Below are 17,796 nucleotides of genomic sequence, written 5' to 3' on the forward strand. Positions count from 1 at the left end.
AGGCTCGCATAGCCTGCACACACAAACATTCCCGCAAACAAACCTACATCCGAGCACCTGTGCATGCAGTCCACTCGTACGCTGCTCAAGATTCTCGACCATTTTCAAAGCATGGACCTGGACACGTGTTCTCAGTAAATTATGTCAAACGATAACACATCTAAAAGCACATTGAATACACTTGAGTGCATAATTACAACAAAAAACACCATGTACTCATGTAAACGTGGAGAGCAGTGGTGCAGTGGTTTGTGCACTACACTACGAACGCAGGGACATTAGTTATATTCCTGACCATGGTTAAATTCAGGCTTGTACTCCACCACTGTCGTTAAGTTTTGTGTTAGTTCAGGCAGCTCGCGTTCAGACACCAATTCAAGATGTGCCGGTGGCAATGCCACACGCCTGTAATCCAGCACTGTGGAGGCGAGGGTTAGCCTCCTAATACCAATGTTGCTAAATTGGACAGTTCTGGCAATCTGCCAGGCATGACTGAGGGGGAATCACGTAGCCTAGACACTGTCCCATCGTTGTCACAACGCGCTCGTTCCGATAACTACCAGCAGTGAAAGGTCGCATATCCAAAGTATGTTTAATGGATTATATATATAATACAACAATAAAAAAACAAGACATCAAAAATATTACAATTTTCATTTAATAATATTAATCCTGTATATGTTCATAAATAAAGGAACCATTTTCAGTAGTTTTACAAAATTAAATGAAAAGATTGATTTGAAAAATGATTATTTAACATATTACACATTTTGATAATTAAAAAGTATAAACCAATACCCTGCGACAGCAAATCGGTGACACTCAAAGGCTGCTTGGTTCTCCCTTCGGTGATGAATTACACTTGGGAACAAACGACAGCTGACTCCAACGCTTACATGAATAATTTAATGTCCGAAGTACATCTCAACATATTGCACAAACATTGCGGGTATCACATTTTTTTTTCATTTAAATGGCTGTGCTCACATTTGTTTCAAATTACAATAAAATCACGTGTACAAAATTTAACATTGCACTATACAGACAATTAAAACCCACACACGGCATAACCGAGCAAATTACGACAGCAAGGGATTCTAATCTACACCGACGCATACGGCCACCGCACTGCAGCCCTGCTTGCATGCACACACCCTCGGGGAAACGTGTACCAAGGGGAATGCATCGGTAAACTGGCCAGAGGAGTATGTACGGGGTGGTGCAGGTTCCACCATCCCTGCCCCAGAATCCATTGCTCCACAGTGAGTTTCCCACACGTAGGTGAACAACCACTGCGGCGTTCCCCATGCCCTATGCCTCATAGAAGTGACTGTGAATTATACATTCATGTATTTAAATTCCCATCCTACCTTCACTCCCAAAATTAGCATCTAATCAATGTCACAGCTCTGTAAAAAAACGAAGCTCTGAGTTGAAAGAATCGCCATTACCAGCGATGACCATTGTTGTAGATCATTCTGTTGGCTGCAGTGTGGCAGCTGAACTCAGGTATGGAATCAGCATGAACTAAAAGAAATCCTAACAAAATTAATACATGTAAGGCTCCACAATATTACTCCAGGACTTCTTTTCAAAAAGTTTTATGTTCAGATTTGTAAATATCATTTTATAATTAATTCCCTTTTATAATAATAATTTCGACTTGTAACACGCTACACAATATTCGCTCAATCTCGAAGAGGGAGAATGACTCAGAGGTGCGAGGAGCTATGGATTGCGTGAAGAAGGCAGCCAGGTGAGCCAGCATCGACTTCCCCCCCAAGCTCTGCGATACCCAATATACAAAGATGGACGAATCTGGGGCATCCAGGAGAAAAAAAACATGTTTGGGAGGGGGCAACACTCTATCCCATACAAATGGAACAGGTGTTGTCCACATTTGCTCTGCAGCCTTCTAAGAAAGGGTATGGCACCTCGATTCCCACGGGAAGGGAGTTTCACAGTATTTGTGCGATGCACCAACCCTCGCGTCCACTGCTTAAATACAGGTATGTGTAACTACAACCACCTGGCAAATATATATATACGTCGAGGCAAGGACTGGGTAAGATGTCCAATTCTACCACAATATAAGGAACATAAGAATCACGTATACAGAGACTCGAATATGGTTTGAAAAGTGGTAAATTTTAACCATGGATGGAATTGCACTTCTTACAATGCTTGCACGCGGCCCTCAGAGAAACAAGATGCTGAACCTTTGCTCACCTACCAATCGTAGCACGGAATTATAATGACCCCCTATGTAGTAGCCGACTGCGTCAATTTGAATTAACTGGAAACACTGGACTGTGATTGCCATTGTGAACCAGAACATTTCACCATCGTCTGGTGCTTCCAATGGAATATTTGTGGTAGCGCCGTCACGGTTACCACCGCACCACGGGACGTCATGGAGCAGTGTGTGCATGAAAGCAGTAGCGTCGCGATGAGGGGCACCCAACCGCACTTTATTTACCAAACCTGTTGAAGTTCAAAACTTCCCAAATTGTAAAAATTTTTTAATCTGAATCACACGCATCCAACGGACATCCAGTAAATAATACGAAGCGCAATCTTGCATCACTAAAAGCCACATCCCCGACAAAAATCGTCCGGAAAGCGTTGCAACAAGGAAGGGAAGATCACAAAGCAGAACGTTTACATGAATATGTAAATGCAATGGCAGGCTTGGATCAGTGCAGCCATCGCAATACGACGGCACCTGTTTCGTGCTGAGCCACTCTTCACAGTGAACACCTCGCTGCCTAAATCACTGCCGCACTTCCCAGAACATCTCATTTTAACTAACCCTGTTTGGAGACCACTTGTCTATGAAGGACACTTAAATTGTCAACATCAGTGGTCATCATTACACAGATTGTTCAGTATAATTGTAACATACTGAACTGAATTTGCCAGCCAATTCTTCAAATGCACTGCCATAAATAACTTGAGGACTTTTCAGGCAGACGATCGAGGCCACATGAGCTCTCCCTTTAGACTAAACACAGTGCAGGATGCAGCACTACTGCTGGTGTTCCTCTAATCATTCGAACACGAGAATCCTGCTTTGCGATGTTTGGTCAATTCCCTCTCGATTAGGGCCTGAAGAAAACTCACACACTAAAACCATAACGATAAGTCAAACCCTACTTGTTGTACTGCCCCATGCCGATACTACTTTGGTAACCAGCAGACGAGTTTCTCATGCACATCGAGGTTCTCGGCTTCCCACAAAGTGGAACTCGTCGAAAAGTTGCACCGAGTGAACCCCTAGTTGGGATGTGAACTCGTGAGCTCCCACTTGTGTGTCAAACATTTTGCCAGGGTGTCAACCAGGCGGTCATGTGTCCGATTCTAACATATTTTAAGAAACATTTTTCGATCGTAATGTATACTTGTTGGTGGGTTATTTCCCTTAACATAATTGGGAATTTACATGAGGAGATTTAGACGTTACTGTCCTTGTGCTGTTTTTACCAAAAAATGCAGTCTTGCGTGGAACTCCAATAGACAAAAGACGATTCTATAGCATGCGACTACGCAGCGGTTGACATCTACGTCGATTGCGACGGATACAAACGTCGCTTCACGACGGTCTGTCTCGTACTACAACCGCAGCCACCGTTTTCGACCAAGTGGCAGAAACATCAGCACACTGCCCGTCAGGCTAGCTGCACTCTCACACATTTGCTCCTCTAATTATTATTATTATTACAGAGTTGGTAATTACATTTTCATAATCAACATTAAATTAACTTTTCTACTCATGAGAATTGTTTTAAAAAGGTTATTTGCTGACGTACTTTGGATATGACGTAGCCTCACTTGTCAACATGACGCCATCGCACGTAGTTCCCACAAACAATTTACATTTTGCAGGAGCACTTGACATAACATTTACACATTTTCAAGAACTTAACCCCTTGGTGTTTGTAATAAATCCACGTTCGCGAGCCTGCAACCTCACAGCGATGAAGATAAAAAGAAAAAGGCTACGTTGTGGACTGTTAGGCCAAGGCGGAGATGCAGTATTTGTACCCGGTCTGCAAAGCCACAGAGACAAGTGACTCATAGGGAAAGTTGGATCATTGGCAGTCGAGGGGATGAAAATCCTGCGCTTTGGTGCACCAAGATCACCTGGAACAATGCTACATTGAAGGGGCCTCATCACAACAGGACAATGCATACTGCCTGCATCAGCGACCAGAGCATGTTCCCCTGCTTCGCAGCAGCAAAGAATTAGCAGCGAGTGTCAGAATCTGCAGCTACAGGAGACACGACAGCGGATGGAGAACACAGGAGGGAGCAGGCGAATGGATCGTAACTCTCATTCATTCCACTAAATGCACTGTGCACAATTTTCGAAAGAGTGATAGATGCTGGAGTCGCGTGAAACAAGAGATGTTTTTTTGTACATTATTCCAAACTCCTCATTACGTGACCGGCACTGCACGAGGACATTCTGGAGCCAAGTCAGTAAAATATTTCAAATATAATGCTCACTCTACAGCAGGGAAACGTGCATCTAGTCACTGGTGCAGTATGCTTCCTCGTGTTCTCTCCAACCCGAATCTCTACAGAGCACACCTCCCTCAATTCCTATACCACGAACCCGCTCTCCCACATCATCACCCTTTGCCTACCTGACATACACCTCACTTCAAAGCCACTCCATCACAAAAAAACCTGCAGCAGTCTATGGAAAGGCAAAAATAAATTACTTAAGAAAACTTCAGTTTTAAAAGCGTATACACACAGTGTCTATGAAACTACTTACCTTATACATGACTACGTAGCGCGAAAATTTTCCATTGCATGTCGCTCGGTCAAACGGTGTCGAGTGAAAATCACGACAAAGCGTAATGCGTGTGCATGAGGGACACACAGGCAATACCACCACTACCACCAGTGTGGTGTCTGTAACAATGCATGTAACCATGAAACTGGCAGCAGATTACCAGGATCATGAAAACACAAGTACACATGCTGTGCAATATTTGAAAGCCATTCTCCAGTCACTTGCTGACTTGAAATCAGACGCAGATTATGTTTGCCACGATAGTGAACTATTCAAGTGTTTCAACTGGGATGTGTTGCGAGCTTTCGCTCAAAGAACAACACGTACGACATTACAACGGGTTTTCTCCATAAATAGCTGCAATCACATCAAGAAACATCAATAGTAAGACACGTTCAAAATAGTGTTACATGTTAATGATTTAAACATGGATAAGTGTATTGGCGAACCAATATAATTACAATATTTGAAATTTTGCAGTTTAAATGCATCAGATCCATGACGCAATACAAAAATCTGCGCACTGCAGATTATATATAGTCACTCTACATAGTTTGGTCGTAAATATTTCGTCTTTAATGCCTCTTGTCAAACGGAATGGAATTGCGTCTTCTGCTCTACAATATTTTACTGCTGCTCTCTCACTAAGTTATCATGTGGTATATCAATGTATTGATATGTAAACATGGATGTAAATGAGTTTGGATGCTTTTTGGCAAAAAGGAAATGCAAAACCTGAATTATTTTGTTAGAACATTCATTTAAAACATTTGTTCGTTTCAATTCTGAGACCTTTAGCAATAGATCTGTCACTGTAATTAACGATACAAAGAGCCTTCTCTACAGTGTGCATGCAAGTACAAGCTGTACCTATTTAATCACGTGTTCTGTTAATTGACTCAGACTTTTTTTTACATGTCAGAGTTTCAAAATGCGGTTTTCATCGCTTTCAAGTGATTCGCGTGACGCTCGGTGGTCACTCCACGCTCGGTGGTCACTCGACACAATCGTCGCGTCTGTGATACGAGGCCCACAACGAAGGCTGCACCGTGAATTTCGATCAGCATAGTCTACTTACACAATAAAAGTTAATGAGTTTATTGTAAGTAAAGCTGATACTCCATTGTTTATCACAACAATACACATACCATGATTAGTTAATCAAGTCACCGAATAGGATATTTTAGGATTACAATTTTCCTCGCATAACCTTTTTAATTTATTTCCCTCTTCCCAAATCCCCTATGCTCGGTATGTATTGTGCTTCGTTTATTCCCTCAGAGCTTCTCTAATAGGTGGTGCAGTCGTGAGTGTTTAATGGATTAATAGGATGATCAAGCACAACTCCACTTGCCATCGGTTTATGAACCTGGCATAGGCTTTCCTTGGGTCAACTCCAAGTAAGATGTGTGCCCAATATGGCCAATATCAGCACTGGGGAGACAAAGGTGGCTGAGCTTGGTCCTGGCCACACCACATTCTCATGTGCTGTGCCAGTCTTAGAATGTGCTGACCGTATATTCACAATCTCATACTATGCTTCTAACAACAAACACTATATCTGTCAGTTAAACAGTACACATGCTGCACATATATAAATTTTAATAATGTATAGGGAAAGCAGTGGATTAACAAAAGGGCTATACTTGCATATATACATGAGGGGTAGTATAGAGAGTGCTGTAATGCAGTGCACTGCCTAGCACGTCTAGAGTGCTTCCAGTGGCAGAAAACCCCAGGCTCTGCCATGGTCCCTTGTGCCCAGTTATTTCTGGGGTGCCAGGGTGGCGAGATGTTAACTACCTCGCTGGTATAAAATAAAATAGCAGTTCTCCTGCTGTATCTGTTCCACCTGATGACGGTCGCTTGTGTTGCGATCGAAACGTCGTGATTTAATTTATTTTATACCTACTTGACTTTACCGAAAGAACCAAAGAGTATGGATCTACCTCGCTGGTATACAGGTGATCGTGGGTTCGATCCCGACCCTGACGCCTGTATATTTGGAGTTTGCATGTTCTCGCCATAGTCACATGGATTTTTCTCCGGGTCCTCCGGGTTTTCCCTACCCATTTATAAACATATGTTTAGAGTTACGAAAGCTTCAAATCAAGTTTTTATATGTTTAGAGTATTTGGCGCTATAAATTATCACATGATAAGCCACTACGTTGAGCTATAATTTGTGGTCAGGTGGCTTCTGAAAAAGAGCTATATTGCCCAGTGAGCCTTACCTGGTAAAAAAATAAAAATAGTAGTTAGTAATAGTTTTATATAGTATTAGAGGAAGCTCTGATTATTAGGTATGCAGACGATCACACGCTGGTATTCTCAATCACATGTTGATATGGCAAGTGTGACTGAGAATTGCTTTGTGTCTGTGATGACAGATTTTTCATGCAATTGTCTGCATGGCAGTCTCCACTTAGTGCAGTAATTTAAATATTTCTAGTCGAACTGAATAGTTTTAAAATGCACAGTGCTTGTGAAAAGTCGAACTGTCCCTTGCATGCACATACTTGTAATCATGTCACTCTTGAAAAATATTAAATAGTAATAAGATGCTTTGCACACTGAGTACTGGCATCAATAAAATTAAGGTTAACTTTTTGCCTTTCTACTGAAATTAAATAATACCCTATTCTGTACATCAGCTGAAGGATTCCAGAATAATATCTGCAGTAGAATTTCATTACAAGCAAGTGAAGGCTGGTTTCACCATCATCATGGAGTGACCTCGTGACCCCATTAACACCAAAATATACTTGCACAAGTGCATAGCACATGGTCATTCAGGATTTTTCTGCATCAGTGAATTAATACAATTAGTTTTAGTGGGGGTTCATTACATAGCAAAACATAATAATATATAATCGTGCAGCCTTCTTGGATTCCAAGTTTAAGCTTCCATGAGACTGCCCAAATCTTAGATTGTTACTGCTGAAACTCCAGTTAGGAATGGAATTTCATTTTATTATAAAAACTGTTTTGGTGATTAGACTGCACACCGAACAAAAATCTGTGTGATGAGCACATATGTGAGAGGTCTGACATGACCCTGTGGCTTACAACAACGAGCAACTTAAACACCTGACAGCAGAAACATAAATACAAATAAATGTTTCAAATGTATATACCATGATACTAAAGTCTTTGTTCAAATGTGTAATTGAAGCTCAGCATTAAACCTTAGGAAACATTACAATAAATACGGTACTTCTAAACATGTACCTCGTGGGAAAAAAATAAATCCGGCAGATTGCAGTTTCATAAAATCCTCAATCGGTCGGCGAAGTGATTGCCGTGCAGTCGCAGCGAGAAAGACGGCACAATCCAATCACAGCGCGCGTGAGGACCAGCAACACCCGTACATTTGTGCTTCTCAAACGTTTAAAACAGGTGCCTGGCGACTCGGGCAGCATGCGTTTATACAACATAGCTCGAATATCAACAACAACAAAAACAAAGGTCCCCGTATAGTCTTTAAAAGACTGTTGGGGGACGTGCTGACATGTATATACCAACAATCACATTGAAACGGCAAAAAAACATGAACATAGTTTGTGTTCTCTTGCGATAAACACCCGTTTCACGTATACATTGAGAAAGAACCCAGTACCACAACAACCCAAAAACAAGATTATTTTCTTATTCTTTTGTGTGGGAATGTTTGTTATGGTTTCACAATTGGTGTAGAGCTGAAACATGATCCTGTTCTCAAACTGAGTTTAAAGTCATCCCAGTGACAAGCAGGGGAATAAACCTAGAGAGAGACACTGCACAAGGGTCGTGTGGTCGTGGCAAGATTTTCATAACCAATAAATCCATTTGTGAAATTTTATTTCAACTCTTGCGTACAAGTTAGGACACAGCCTCTGGCCAAAACCCCATTGGCACACACCTATAGCCCCTGCCACAGGCATAATGAAAGATCATACGACCCTTCATGTGGGATCACATTACTGTGTGATTTACACTGCCCCCAAAGGACAACGATGGCTTAGTGACGACAGGATTTCCCATTCAAAAAGATTTGGAACAGATATCTCACCTACCAACATGACATGAATAAGGCTCACACCAAGTGCACCTGAAATTGTTCCTGTGTCGTGGAATGCAATACACAATTATCAACTAAATTATAGAATGTTACAGCACAGCAGTAAGCAATTAATTGTGTACATTGCTGCATTAGGCACAAGGCACATTAGTGCTTCGTAAATGATGTATGTATAATGCAGTAATGTGTTTGTGTTGCTGGTGCATTGTTAGTATGATGGTATGCAATATTGTAATGTCATGGACGCTGTGTTGACTTTTAAATGATCAGTGGTGGCTCTATGAAGTCTACACAAAACCCCTGCATGCCTCACTAAAATCCAAGCCAGTGTTTAAATGTATTTAGATAGTTTATTCATCCTCATTAAAAGGGAAACAGTGGCTTGTTTGGTGGAGCATTTAGCAGTGTCCTCTCCTCTTCTAGTGCCGGTGGTGTCATTGCCTCGACTGGAGACTCTTCCTGCCTCCACTGTCACTGTGAGTAATTAGGATCCCACACCACCTTGTTGTGGGGGCATTGCCTCCACGAGGGACTCATCAGCATTGGCTAGGTGTACCACATCGCCCTAAAGCAGAGCTCTTTTAGCAATCACTACTTACAACGAAATCCCACTCGTAATACTTGCCCTCGCCCACAGTGGGCGCAGGGGTTGGATCTGAGGTGGAATTAACGGCATTGACCAAGATGGCTGCTTAGTCGATGGTTCCGAGTGTACAGCTTGCCATGGTGCACCCCGAGATCGTGGAGCCTATAGTGCAACGCTACATGTGCGTGCTATGATTTTTACATCGATTTTCATGATCAGGCATTCTCTATCCATTGCTCATTTAAAGCGTCCCTGAAGATGCCCCCTGAGGCAAGTTTCCTCCTCTGGCTGCCGCTACGTCACCAGTCTCGTCCCTTAGACATCACCTCACGCCGCGACCTGCCCAGGCTCATTTAATGTTCTTAACATTCAACATTAATCTCTCTCCTTTGTATTTGTTCCCGTGTCTCTCTGTCTCTCGGTGGACTTCCACGCGTGCACCTCTCCACACCTCGGCACACTTTGCAGCTTGTATTCTTTGTGAGTGTCCATGTTTCTGATGATCTGAGGCAGCTGTGCACTGACCAAAATTTAAATACCAGTCCATAAATAACTACAGGAGAGAGGATTTAATATTGATTTGAAGCTTTCGTGACTGCAGGAATCCAAACTCTTTGGTTCTTTCGGTAAAGTCACGTACGTATAAAATTAAACAAATCACGACGTTTGGGGCGCAACACAAGCGTCCGTCATCAGGTGGGAAAGTATGGTCTGCTGCTGAGGCAGACTGTTTTAACCGAAAAAAACAAAGATTAGAGAGAGGATTTGTTCAGCTCAACAATAAAAACAAAGAATACAGTTTATACGGGGAGTATGATTGCATGGTTTCCAGAGCTTTATGAAGACCAAGTACAATTCTGAATTAACCTAGATAACTTAGCTTTTAGCAAATTAGTAAATTACCGCATATCTCATGCCAGCTGTCATAACAAATTATGCGTGATCTCTAAACATGTGTAGTTTACAGAGGGTGATGGAACACTCCTTTTTAACACTTTTATCAATGACTTAAGTATGGTTGTTCAATCCTGCCGATTGTGTTTGTATGCTGATGATATGGTGTTGTACACTTGTGGCCCAAACCCAGCCGAGTGTAGGGAATGCCTAAAGAGTAATTATTTTTAGGTAATTGAGGTTTGGTTTAATTGTCAAAAACTGACATTGAACGCTCAAAAACAGTATATGTGTATTTTTCTAATTAGCCTGTTAATATTGAAGTGTCCATTACATTTTATAATGGTATCCCATTAAATAGGGTCAATGCATTTAAATACCTTGGCCTTTGGATTTGCGAGCCTAACATTGAACACATTAATCTAAAGGCAGAATCTGGGCTTTTGGTACAGACGCAAGTTGGCCATTAGTCAGACACCGAGGCCTCGTTTATTCAATGCAGTGATGCTCCCAGTCTGACTATTCCGATATATTATATCAATGCAGCTCGGTTAGGGGCTTGAATGGTCTTGATGTTACTTTTTATTCTTACCTCCGTTTGATCTCAGATGCCAGGTACCTCACTTCACGAAGCACCTTAATTAACTCACTAAATTAAATCTCAGCAGATGGAAGGAAAAGGTACTCTTATCCTGTTTATACACAACATTTTATTTTACCAAAAAAAATGTCATCTAAATGGAAAATATACCTTCTCACCCATATCAATGGAGTTCATGTACTACTTTTAAATCGCAAAAATGTTCTTCGCGGCGTTCAGTTGATGCTCACGGTGTTTTAAATTAAATAATAATACTAGCAGCCTGGTTGGGCACTGGAACAGTGTACCGAGTAGTATGATGACTATTGATGAGATTTCAAGTAAAAAAATATGTGATTGTAATTCTTATTTTAATAATATACATGTTTTGTTTCTCTTAACTGCGATTATTAACTGTTATTGTTAAATCTTGACTTAAAGCTTTCGTGACTGCAGGAATGCATACTCTTTGGGTCTTTCGGTAAAGTCACGTAGATAGAAAAATAATAAAATAAAATCACGACGTTTCGATCGCAACACAAGCAATTGTCTTCAGGTTTGCATAGTCCCTTCGTCTTGGAGAAATCCATTTCATGTGTGCCCACAGCGTTAAAACAATGATCAGCCACGGCAGAGGTGTTGGTCCTACCATGTTTCAGATCCGCCTTGTGTTCGCGAACACGGTCTGAAACATGTCGCTTAGTTTCCCCAACGAAATTGATTTCTCCAAGACGAAGGTACTATGCAAACCCACTGTCTATCAACGAAAATTTGTTCATGAAGCCATCCAGTAATATAAACACAGACACAATTTCAACAGCGAAGATGGGTACAAACTGAGCAATCATTGGAAGGACGTTATTAACCAGGTAAAGTCATAACTGGCTGTGATGCTTCCATCCTACCTGCCTATGTTAGCAGTTATTTTCGACTCTCTGAGTCAAGGACGTAATAATAATATATATTGGTCGGGACACATCCTGCCCAATATTCAAATATGCTAAATATGTCCCCCCCAATATATTGCTATAAAATAGATTTCTGTATATATGATTGTGGTTATGGTTGTACTTTAGTAATTCCTAATCTCTGCCATTACATCCAATGAAACAAGAAAATGTAAAAAAAACAGAGCAATGTAAGACAATACACTATTATACATTATTGTAAAAAATAAATTAAAAGTCCATCCTATGTGTTAGTGAATTTTTTTCATATTTTAGGCAGGAATGGCAGGAAATGAGTTTTCATATTTAGATTTATTTTTTTCTGGGGGGGGGGGGAACCCCCAGACCCCCTGGAAGATTTGGTCCCCCCCAATGTTGACTCCATGGCTATGGCCTTGCTCTGAGTTACATTACCTTGTTAAATGTCTTAACAGGCTAAATGTCTCACTAACATAGCTGCTGCTCCCTTTTCCTCTATGCGGCGGTGGCGCTCGTTGTTTAATAGGCTGATGTCTCTCATTAACACAGCCGCTGCTGCGGGAGCCGTCTCAGATTGGCATGCTAATCTCTAATCACGAGCAATACAATGGCTTCTTCAGCACCATAACCATGGGGTTACATTAACAGATTGACATGCTAATCTCTAGCAACACAATAACTGAGGTATCCCTAGCTCTGCGATCTTACATTTACTTGTAAATTCCATCTCTAGCCCCGCCCACTTACCCTTGGGTTGCACCCATTTCAAACCTTTACAACCTCTGGCTGCAACAGCAGCTCTCTCGCTACATTTCTTCCTGACTCAGCAGTCCGTCTGCTGTATTGTTTCACCTGAAGACGATTGCTTGTGTTGCGATCGAAACGTCGCAATTTATTTATTTATTATTTTTCTATCTACGTGACTTTACCGACATACCCCAAAGCGTATGTTATTGTTAGTTGTAATGTTATGTCAGAAACGCTTCGTCTGTGCTCTCCAGTTGCTTGGGTGAAAAGTGGGCTCAGTTTTGCCCAATCCTGGCCAGCTGGCTCAAAAACTTCATAAACAAACAAACTAAACGACCCATTAACACTACTGCAGTAAACACCCCTGGATACAGAGCCAGAATGGACAGGATTGTGTAAATGTGAATTACAACTATTAGTTGTGCCCTTCTTTCAGTCTCCCAGCTGAGATCCATCTACTTTTGGCTGTGAAGCAAGATGCAGTGATTGTATTGTACATGAGGAGGTACATTCTATTTTTGGTAGCTCACAGCTGGACTTGAGGGACAAGTCTCTGTGTTCTAGTCAACATTTCCAAGGCATCAGGCAGCATGATGTTGCCCCATTGGGTAAAGTATTTTTAAAGCAGCTGACCTCTCACTTGGTACGGTACTTCTAGACACCACAGTTATTTTTTTTTATGCCCAGTGAATAACTACAGAGGAAACCCCCCACATCACAAAGTGTCTAAACTACATAAAAAACTAAAGTAGTTTATACTTTAGTTTTCTACGTGGTTGTTTAGTAACTGCAGCTACATACTATTAACATTGCTTTCCTTTGTTAATGCTACTCCCTGCACCCCCCCTTGGTGCTGTTGATCCTGCATAATGCATGGGCATAATATGACTATGAAACCCCCCCACCCACCTCCTACGCATTTCCCATGAATATGCTAAATTCCTCTTCATATGCACATTCTTTTTGTTAAGGCGCTCTTCCACCTCCAACCCAGCTTATATATAAGCTCCTAGCTTGGTAGTGTCTCATTCTTCACCTGAAGACGGCTGCTTGCGTTGTAGCCGAAACGTCGTGAGAATTATTTTATTTTATTATGTTTTATTATTTTATTACTTCCCTTCTACGTGACTTTACCGAAAAAACCAAGAAGATGAATCCCTGCAGTCACGAAAGCTTTAAATCGAAATAAAAACCATGTATTTATCACACACGTGGAAACCATCTCCCTGTAAACATCACTGCAACATTGACTGGCTCAAAGAGTATTTTGGAATGTTCAGTCCAGGGGCCTGGGTGCTGTGCAAATCTCACGGTACACAAAACTTGCCAGAAGTTGACAGCCCCTGACCTTCGAAGTTATAATGGGCCATGAGCACGACCAGATCGTTGTAGGGAATTGGAGGAGAAATTTGTAAATAGCCGATAACAGATAAAATGGCACAATTATATACTGTGATACAGGGCACTCTCCCGAGTGCCTGCCTCATCAGTGCACTTGGCAGATGCCAAGAAGTTTACAATAATCTTACCCATCTGATAAAATCCTAATTTAATAGGATTTATGCATTCAATGATCTCGAATACTTTTAAGTCAAATTGATAAATGTATTAATTCATTTAAGGGAGGACCCACACAACTCCTATAGAGTCTGTTTTTTGTCAGTGTTTAATTGTGCATTACCACTCATTCTTTATTTACCCAAAAATACCCGACTGAATATGAAGAATCCTATTCAAAAAGGGGCCCTGCTTAGGATGTTAGATCAGTACCTTGAATAAATTAGAGTGTGTGGAAGGACAGTACAGCAAGTCCGTCTCCAACAGACATCCTGTCGACCTGCAGCATTATAGGCATGCACCACTCAAACAGCACTGTCCACATATCGAGATTTGTGAGTTTGAGGTACGGAGCCTCACCGATCCACACCCTCAGAGTTAACTATGCGTAGACACTGACTCTTAAGACACAATGTATTCTGTGATTTATATTTTGTATGGCTGGGAATGCATGGAAACACCATCTACGATTATCATGGATCAGATATTTCCTTAGCACCAGCTAAGGGTGCGGGGTGGTTCACTCTGGCACACGTTACTGTGCAGAGCAAACTCAGGGAAACCAGGTTTCGTGCAGCACAGAGCAGCGCACAATCGATGTGCTACCTCACTTACACCACGTTCAGTGTGCAACAAAATACACTGAGATAATGAAAGTGCACTGAGGCACTAGCGCCAGTCCCTTAGGTGCATGGCCTAGACAGCCATTGCTAAGATGCTCCACATAGTCTACTTAAATGTTCTAAGTACCAAACTCCAGAGCAAGTGAAAGACCAGGTAAGTGGGCAAAATTGATCCAATCTAATAGATCATCATATTTGTTTTATGCAGAGACGTGCGACTGCCAAACCCGCTGTCACGTTTGCCATAAATAAGTGTCGATGTGAGCAACAATAATGCGTGGGTGTGCGTGCAAGCATGTGTGCAATGCTCACAAGCGAAGGGCGATCTGCGAGTGGCCACTCCGGGGTTTGTGAAAGGATGCCGCCGAGATGCGCAGTGGCCAAATCTCAAAATACCGACGTAAATTGTGAGTTGGATCAGTGTGTAGGAAAACAATAGCAAGTGTGATAAAAAAAAGTCAAGAAATAAGGGTGAGCAGTGATGTGGAAGCAGCAGCCGGTGTATGTATTTAGTGCAAAAAAGATGGAAAAACCCACGCCAATAAGTTAATATTAAAATTGCTACTCATAGCTAGAGATTCATCTTGCCTAGATCATGTAAAATAAAAAAAAACACAATCAATGTCTACCTATAGTATAAATGCACTTAAATTAATTGAAAGCTGTTATAATTAGTGTTGATTCAACAAAAGATAATATCTCACAGTCACAATAACACTAATAAAATGTCCGTTGTCCACAGATGTAGCCACTAAGGTTTATGTGCGTACCCACAAGCAATAGGATCCCATCCCCACTCTCATCCCTTCCCCTGCCATGCTTAGCAGAATAGCCAGGAACACAATGCACGGAGAGGGTATCGGAATCCACAACGAACTTGCATCAGATTGTGCAATGCTTAGCATCAGGCAAAAGCATAACAAGCATTCTGCAAGCACTAGCCAGTGGTTATTGCATGTTTATGCATCTCGGGATCTCATACGAGACATAGGCATCTATGTTCTCCAACCTCAAAAGTTATGCTGCGTTCTTGAAAGAAGCAATGTGTTCTGCAAACCCACAAAAACTAGAGGGTTCATACAGCAATATCCTTCATGTCCTAATTTTCTATGGGGGGGTATTTTAGATGTGAGAGGTGAGCGACAGAGTAGTGTACGCAGGGCTGACACATGACAGGGATCATGCATGCGCACTCCAAGGGAGTATAGCCAGGACCAGTGTGGGCCCTAGGGGAGATGGACAAATACCGCCAATCATCACAAGGCTTAAACTATTGTCTCAGGAACAGGGAGCCGAGGGCCGACCCCCCACAGGCTCAGGGCATGAAGCAGCATCTCAGCTGGGCATGATCAGGTGGCCACCGGCACATGTGTCCGTGTGACCCCAGATATTGCTCACAGTAAACCCACACCTGTTTGCATTTGTCGGCAAAGCCATTGGCAGAATCATTAAGCGACTAAACTATCATGTGCTAAGTGCAAACCAAAATATCGCAACACTTAAGTGATTCAATATCTAATCTTGATTTGAGGCTTTCGTGACTGCAGGAATTCATACTCGCTTGTTGTTGCGATCGAAACGTTGTGATCTATTATTTTTATTTCATTTATTTTTATTTAAAATTTCCATCTACGTGACTTTCCTGAAAGAACCAAAGAGTATGATGCAATATCTGTTTCTCTTAAAATAAGGTATGTAAGATAAATATAAAGTCGAAATAATTAAAACATAGCATTGGTTTAACTATGGAGCAGCAGTATTCAGTGTCCCGTCTCAGTGACAGGACGGCTGATTTTGAAACGCCGTTCACCTTCGCACAATAGACCCCCTGCTCACGCCTACGTGCGTGCGTGCATGCGTGCTGCGTGTGCGCGCGACTCACTGTCCAACGCCCCACTGCAGAAGGCACCTCTTGTGGCCGCGTGTTGCGTGCGTGCGAGCCGAGCTGGCGCGCGCGCACACACCCAAGGCGCCACCTCCCTGCTACACCCCCAAAGCTCATGGCTCGATCCTAGCAGCTCTACCCACGAGATCACCCCCCCCCCCCACCAAATTAAAGAACGTCTGCGCGTGGATTGTCACACTGCTTGCACGTTCGGACGAGCGCACGCTCGCCTGGGTGCACGTCGAGTAGGGCACGCGTGTGTTCAGTGGATGAGCCTCTGGATGTATGGCTGGACCTCGTACAGCTGTTATGTTGAGCCGGATATATGTGTAACGGGGTATATGTGCCCTCAAAAAGTGACCACTTGTAGAGCGTGTGTATGTAGCTGGTGAAGGTGACACAGTATACTTTAATCTGGGATAGCGTGTAACTGGTGAAGACAGCTACAATAGGCATAGCTGTACGTGTATCCAGGTGTAAACGTATGTGAGTGTATGTGTCTCTATGAGCTTGCAGGTATAAGTGTATCTGTCCATGTGTGTGTGTATATATGCACCCAGGTGTAAGTATATCTACGTGTGTGTGCAGGGCTTGTCAGGCTGCGTATGTTGATGTAAGTTGTGGCTGACAGGCCCACAATAATGGCTCTCCGCCTCATGGCCGGCCACTCTAGCTGCACTCTGGCGCCGCTAGTGGAAGTAGTCGATGATCATCTCACCGACGCCGAAGAAGTAGATGACCTGCACAATGCCAAAGAGGGGCGCGATGACGAGCGCACGACAGCCGCCGCCCTTGAAGAAGGCACGGCCACCCTCCTTCGCCAGGATTTTCCTGCATGTCAGAAAAAAATATCCATGGGGCATCCCAACGCAAGGTGGGTGGCACAAGGTGGGTGGAGACGGGTGAGTGAGTGGTGCTTGTGTTGGGGAATAGGTAGCTGCTCACTTGGTGCAGTCGACAATCCCTGTGTAGGTGTCCTCATTCACGCCCCTCTGCAGCGACTGCAGCCGCGTCTTGATCACTACAGTCACAGGGACGAAGTTAGGAGGGGGCACTGCAGCCCCATCGCAGCCCCGGTGCATACCTCTCCACTCTACTTACCCCTTGCCTATCCTGGATGAGTCAAATCGCTAAG

At 42.7% G+C, this 17,796-nt stretch overlaps 1 protein-coding gene across 1 annotated transcript in view; it reads right to left on the reverse strand.

The window, feature by feature from the left end:
* Window positions 1-891: 891 nt before the first annotated feature.
* The window catches only part of LOC133351461 (mitochondrial glutamate carrier 1-like), a 100,435-nt gene continuing 83,530 nt past the window's right edge, over window positions 892-17,796 (reverse strand). The window contains exons 9-10 of the mRNA XM_061566688.1: window positions 17,607-17,682; window positions 892-17,492 (exon numbers count right to left, since the gene is read on the reverse strand). Coding sequence (XP_061422672.1) covers window positions 17,351-17,492; window positions 17,607-17,682 — 218 coding nt within the window. The 3' untranslated portion in view covers window positions 892-17,350. The remainder of the gene's footprint in view (window positions 17,493-17,606; window positions 17,683-17,796) is intronic.

The sequence above is a fragment of the Lethenteron reissneri genome, chromosome 37 (genome assembly GCF_015708825.2).
Source record: "Lethenteron reissneri isolate LAM-NWPU_2019-01 chromosome 37, ASM1570882v1, whole genome shotgun sequence".
In the NCBI taxonomy this organism is placed as follows: domain Eukaryota; kingdom Metazoa; phylum Chordata; class Hyperoartia; order Petromyzontiformes; family Petromyzontidae; genus Lethenteron; species Lethenteron reissneri.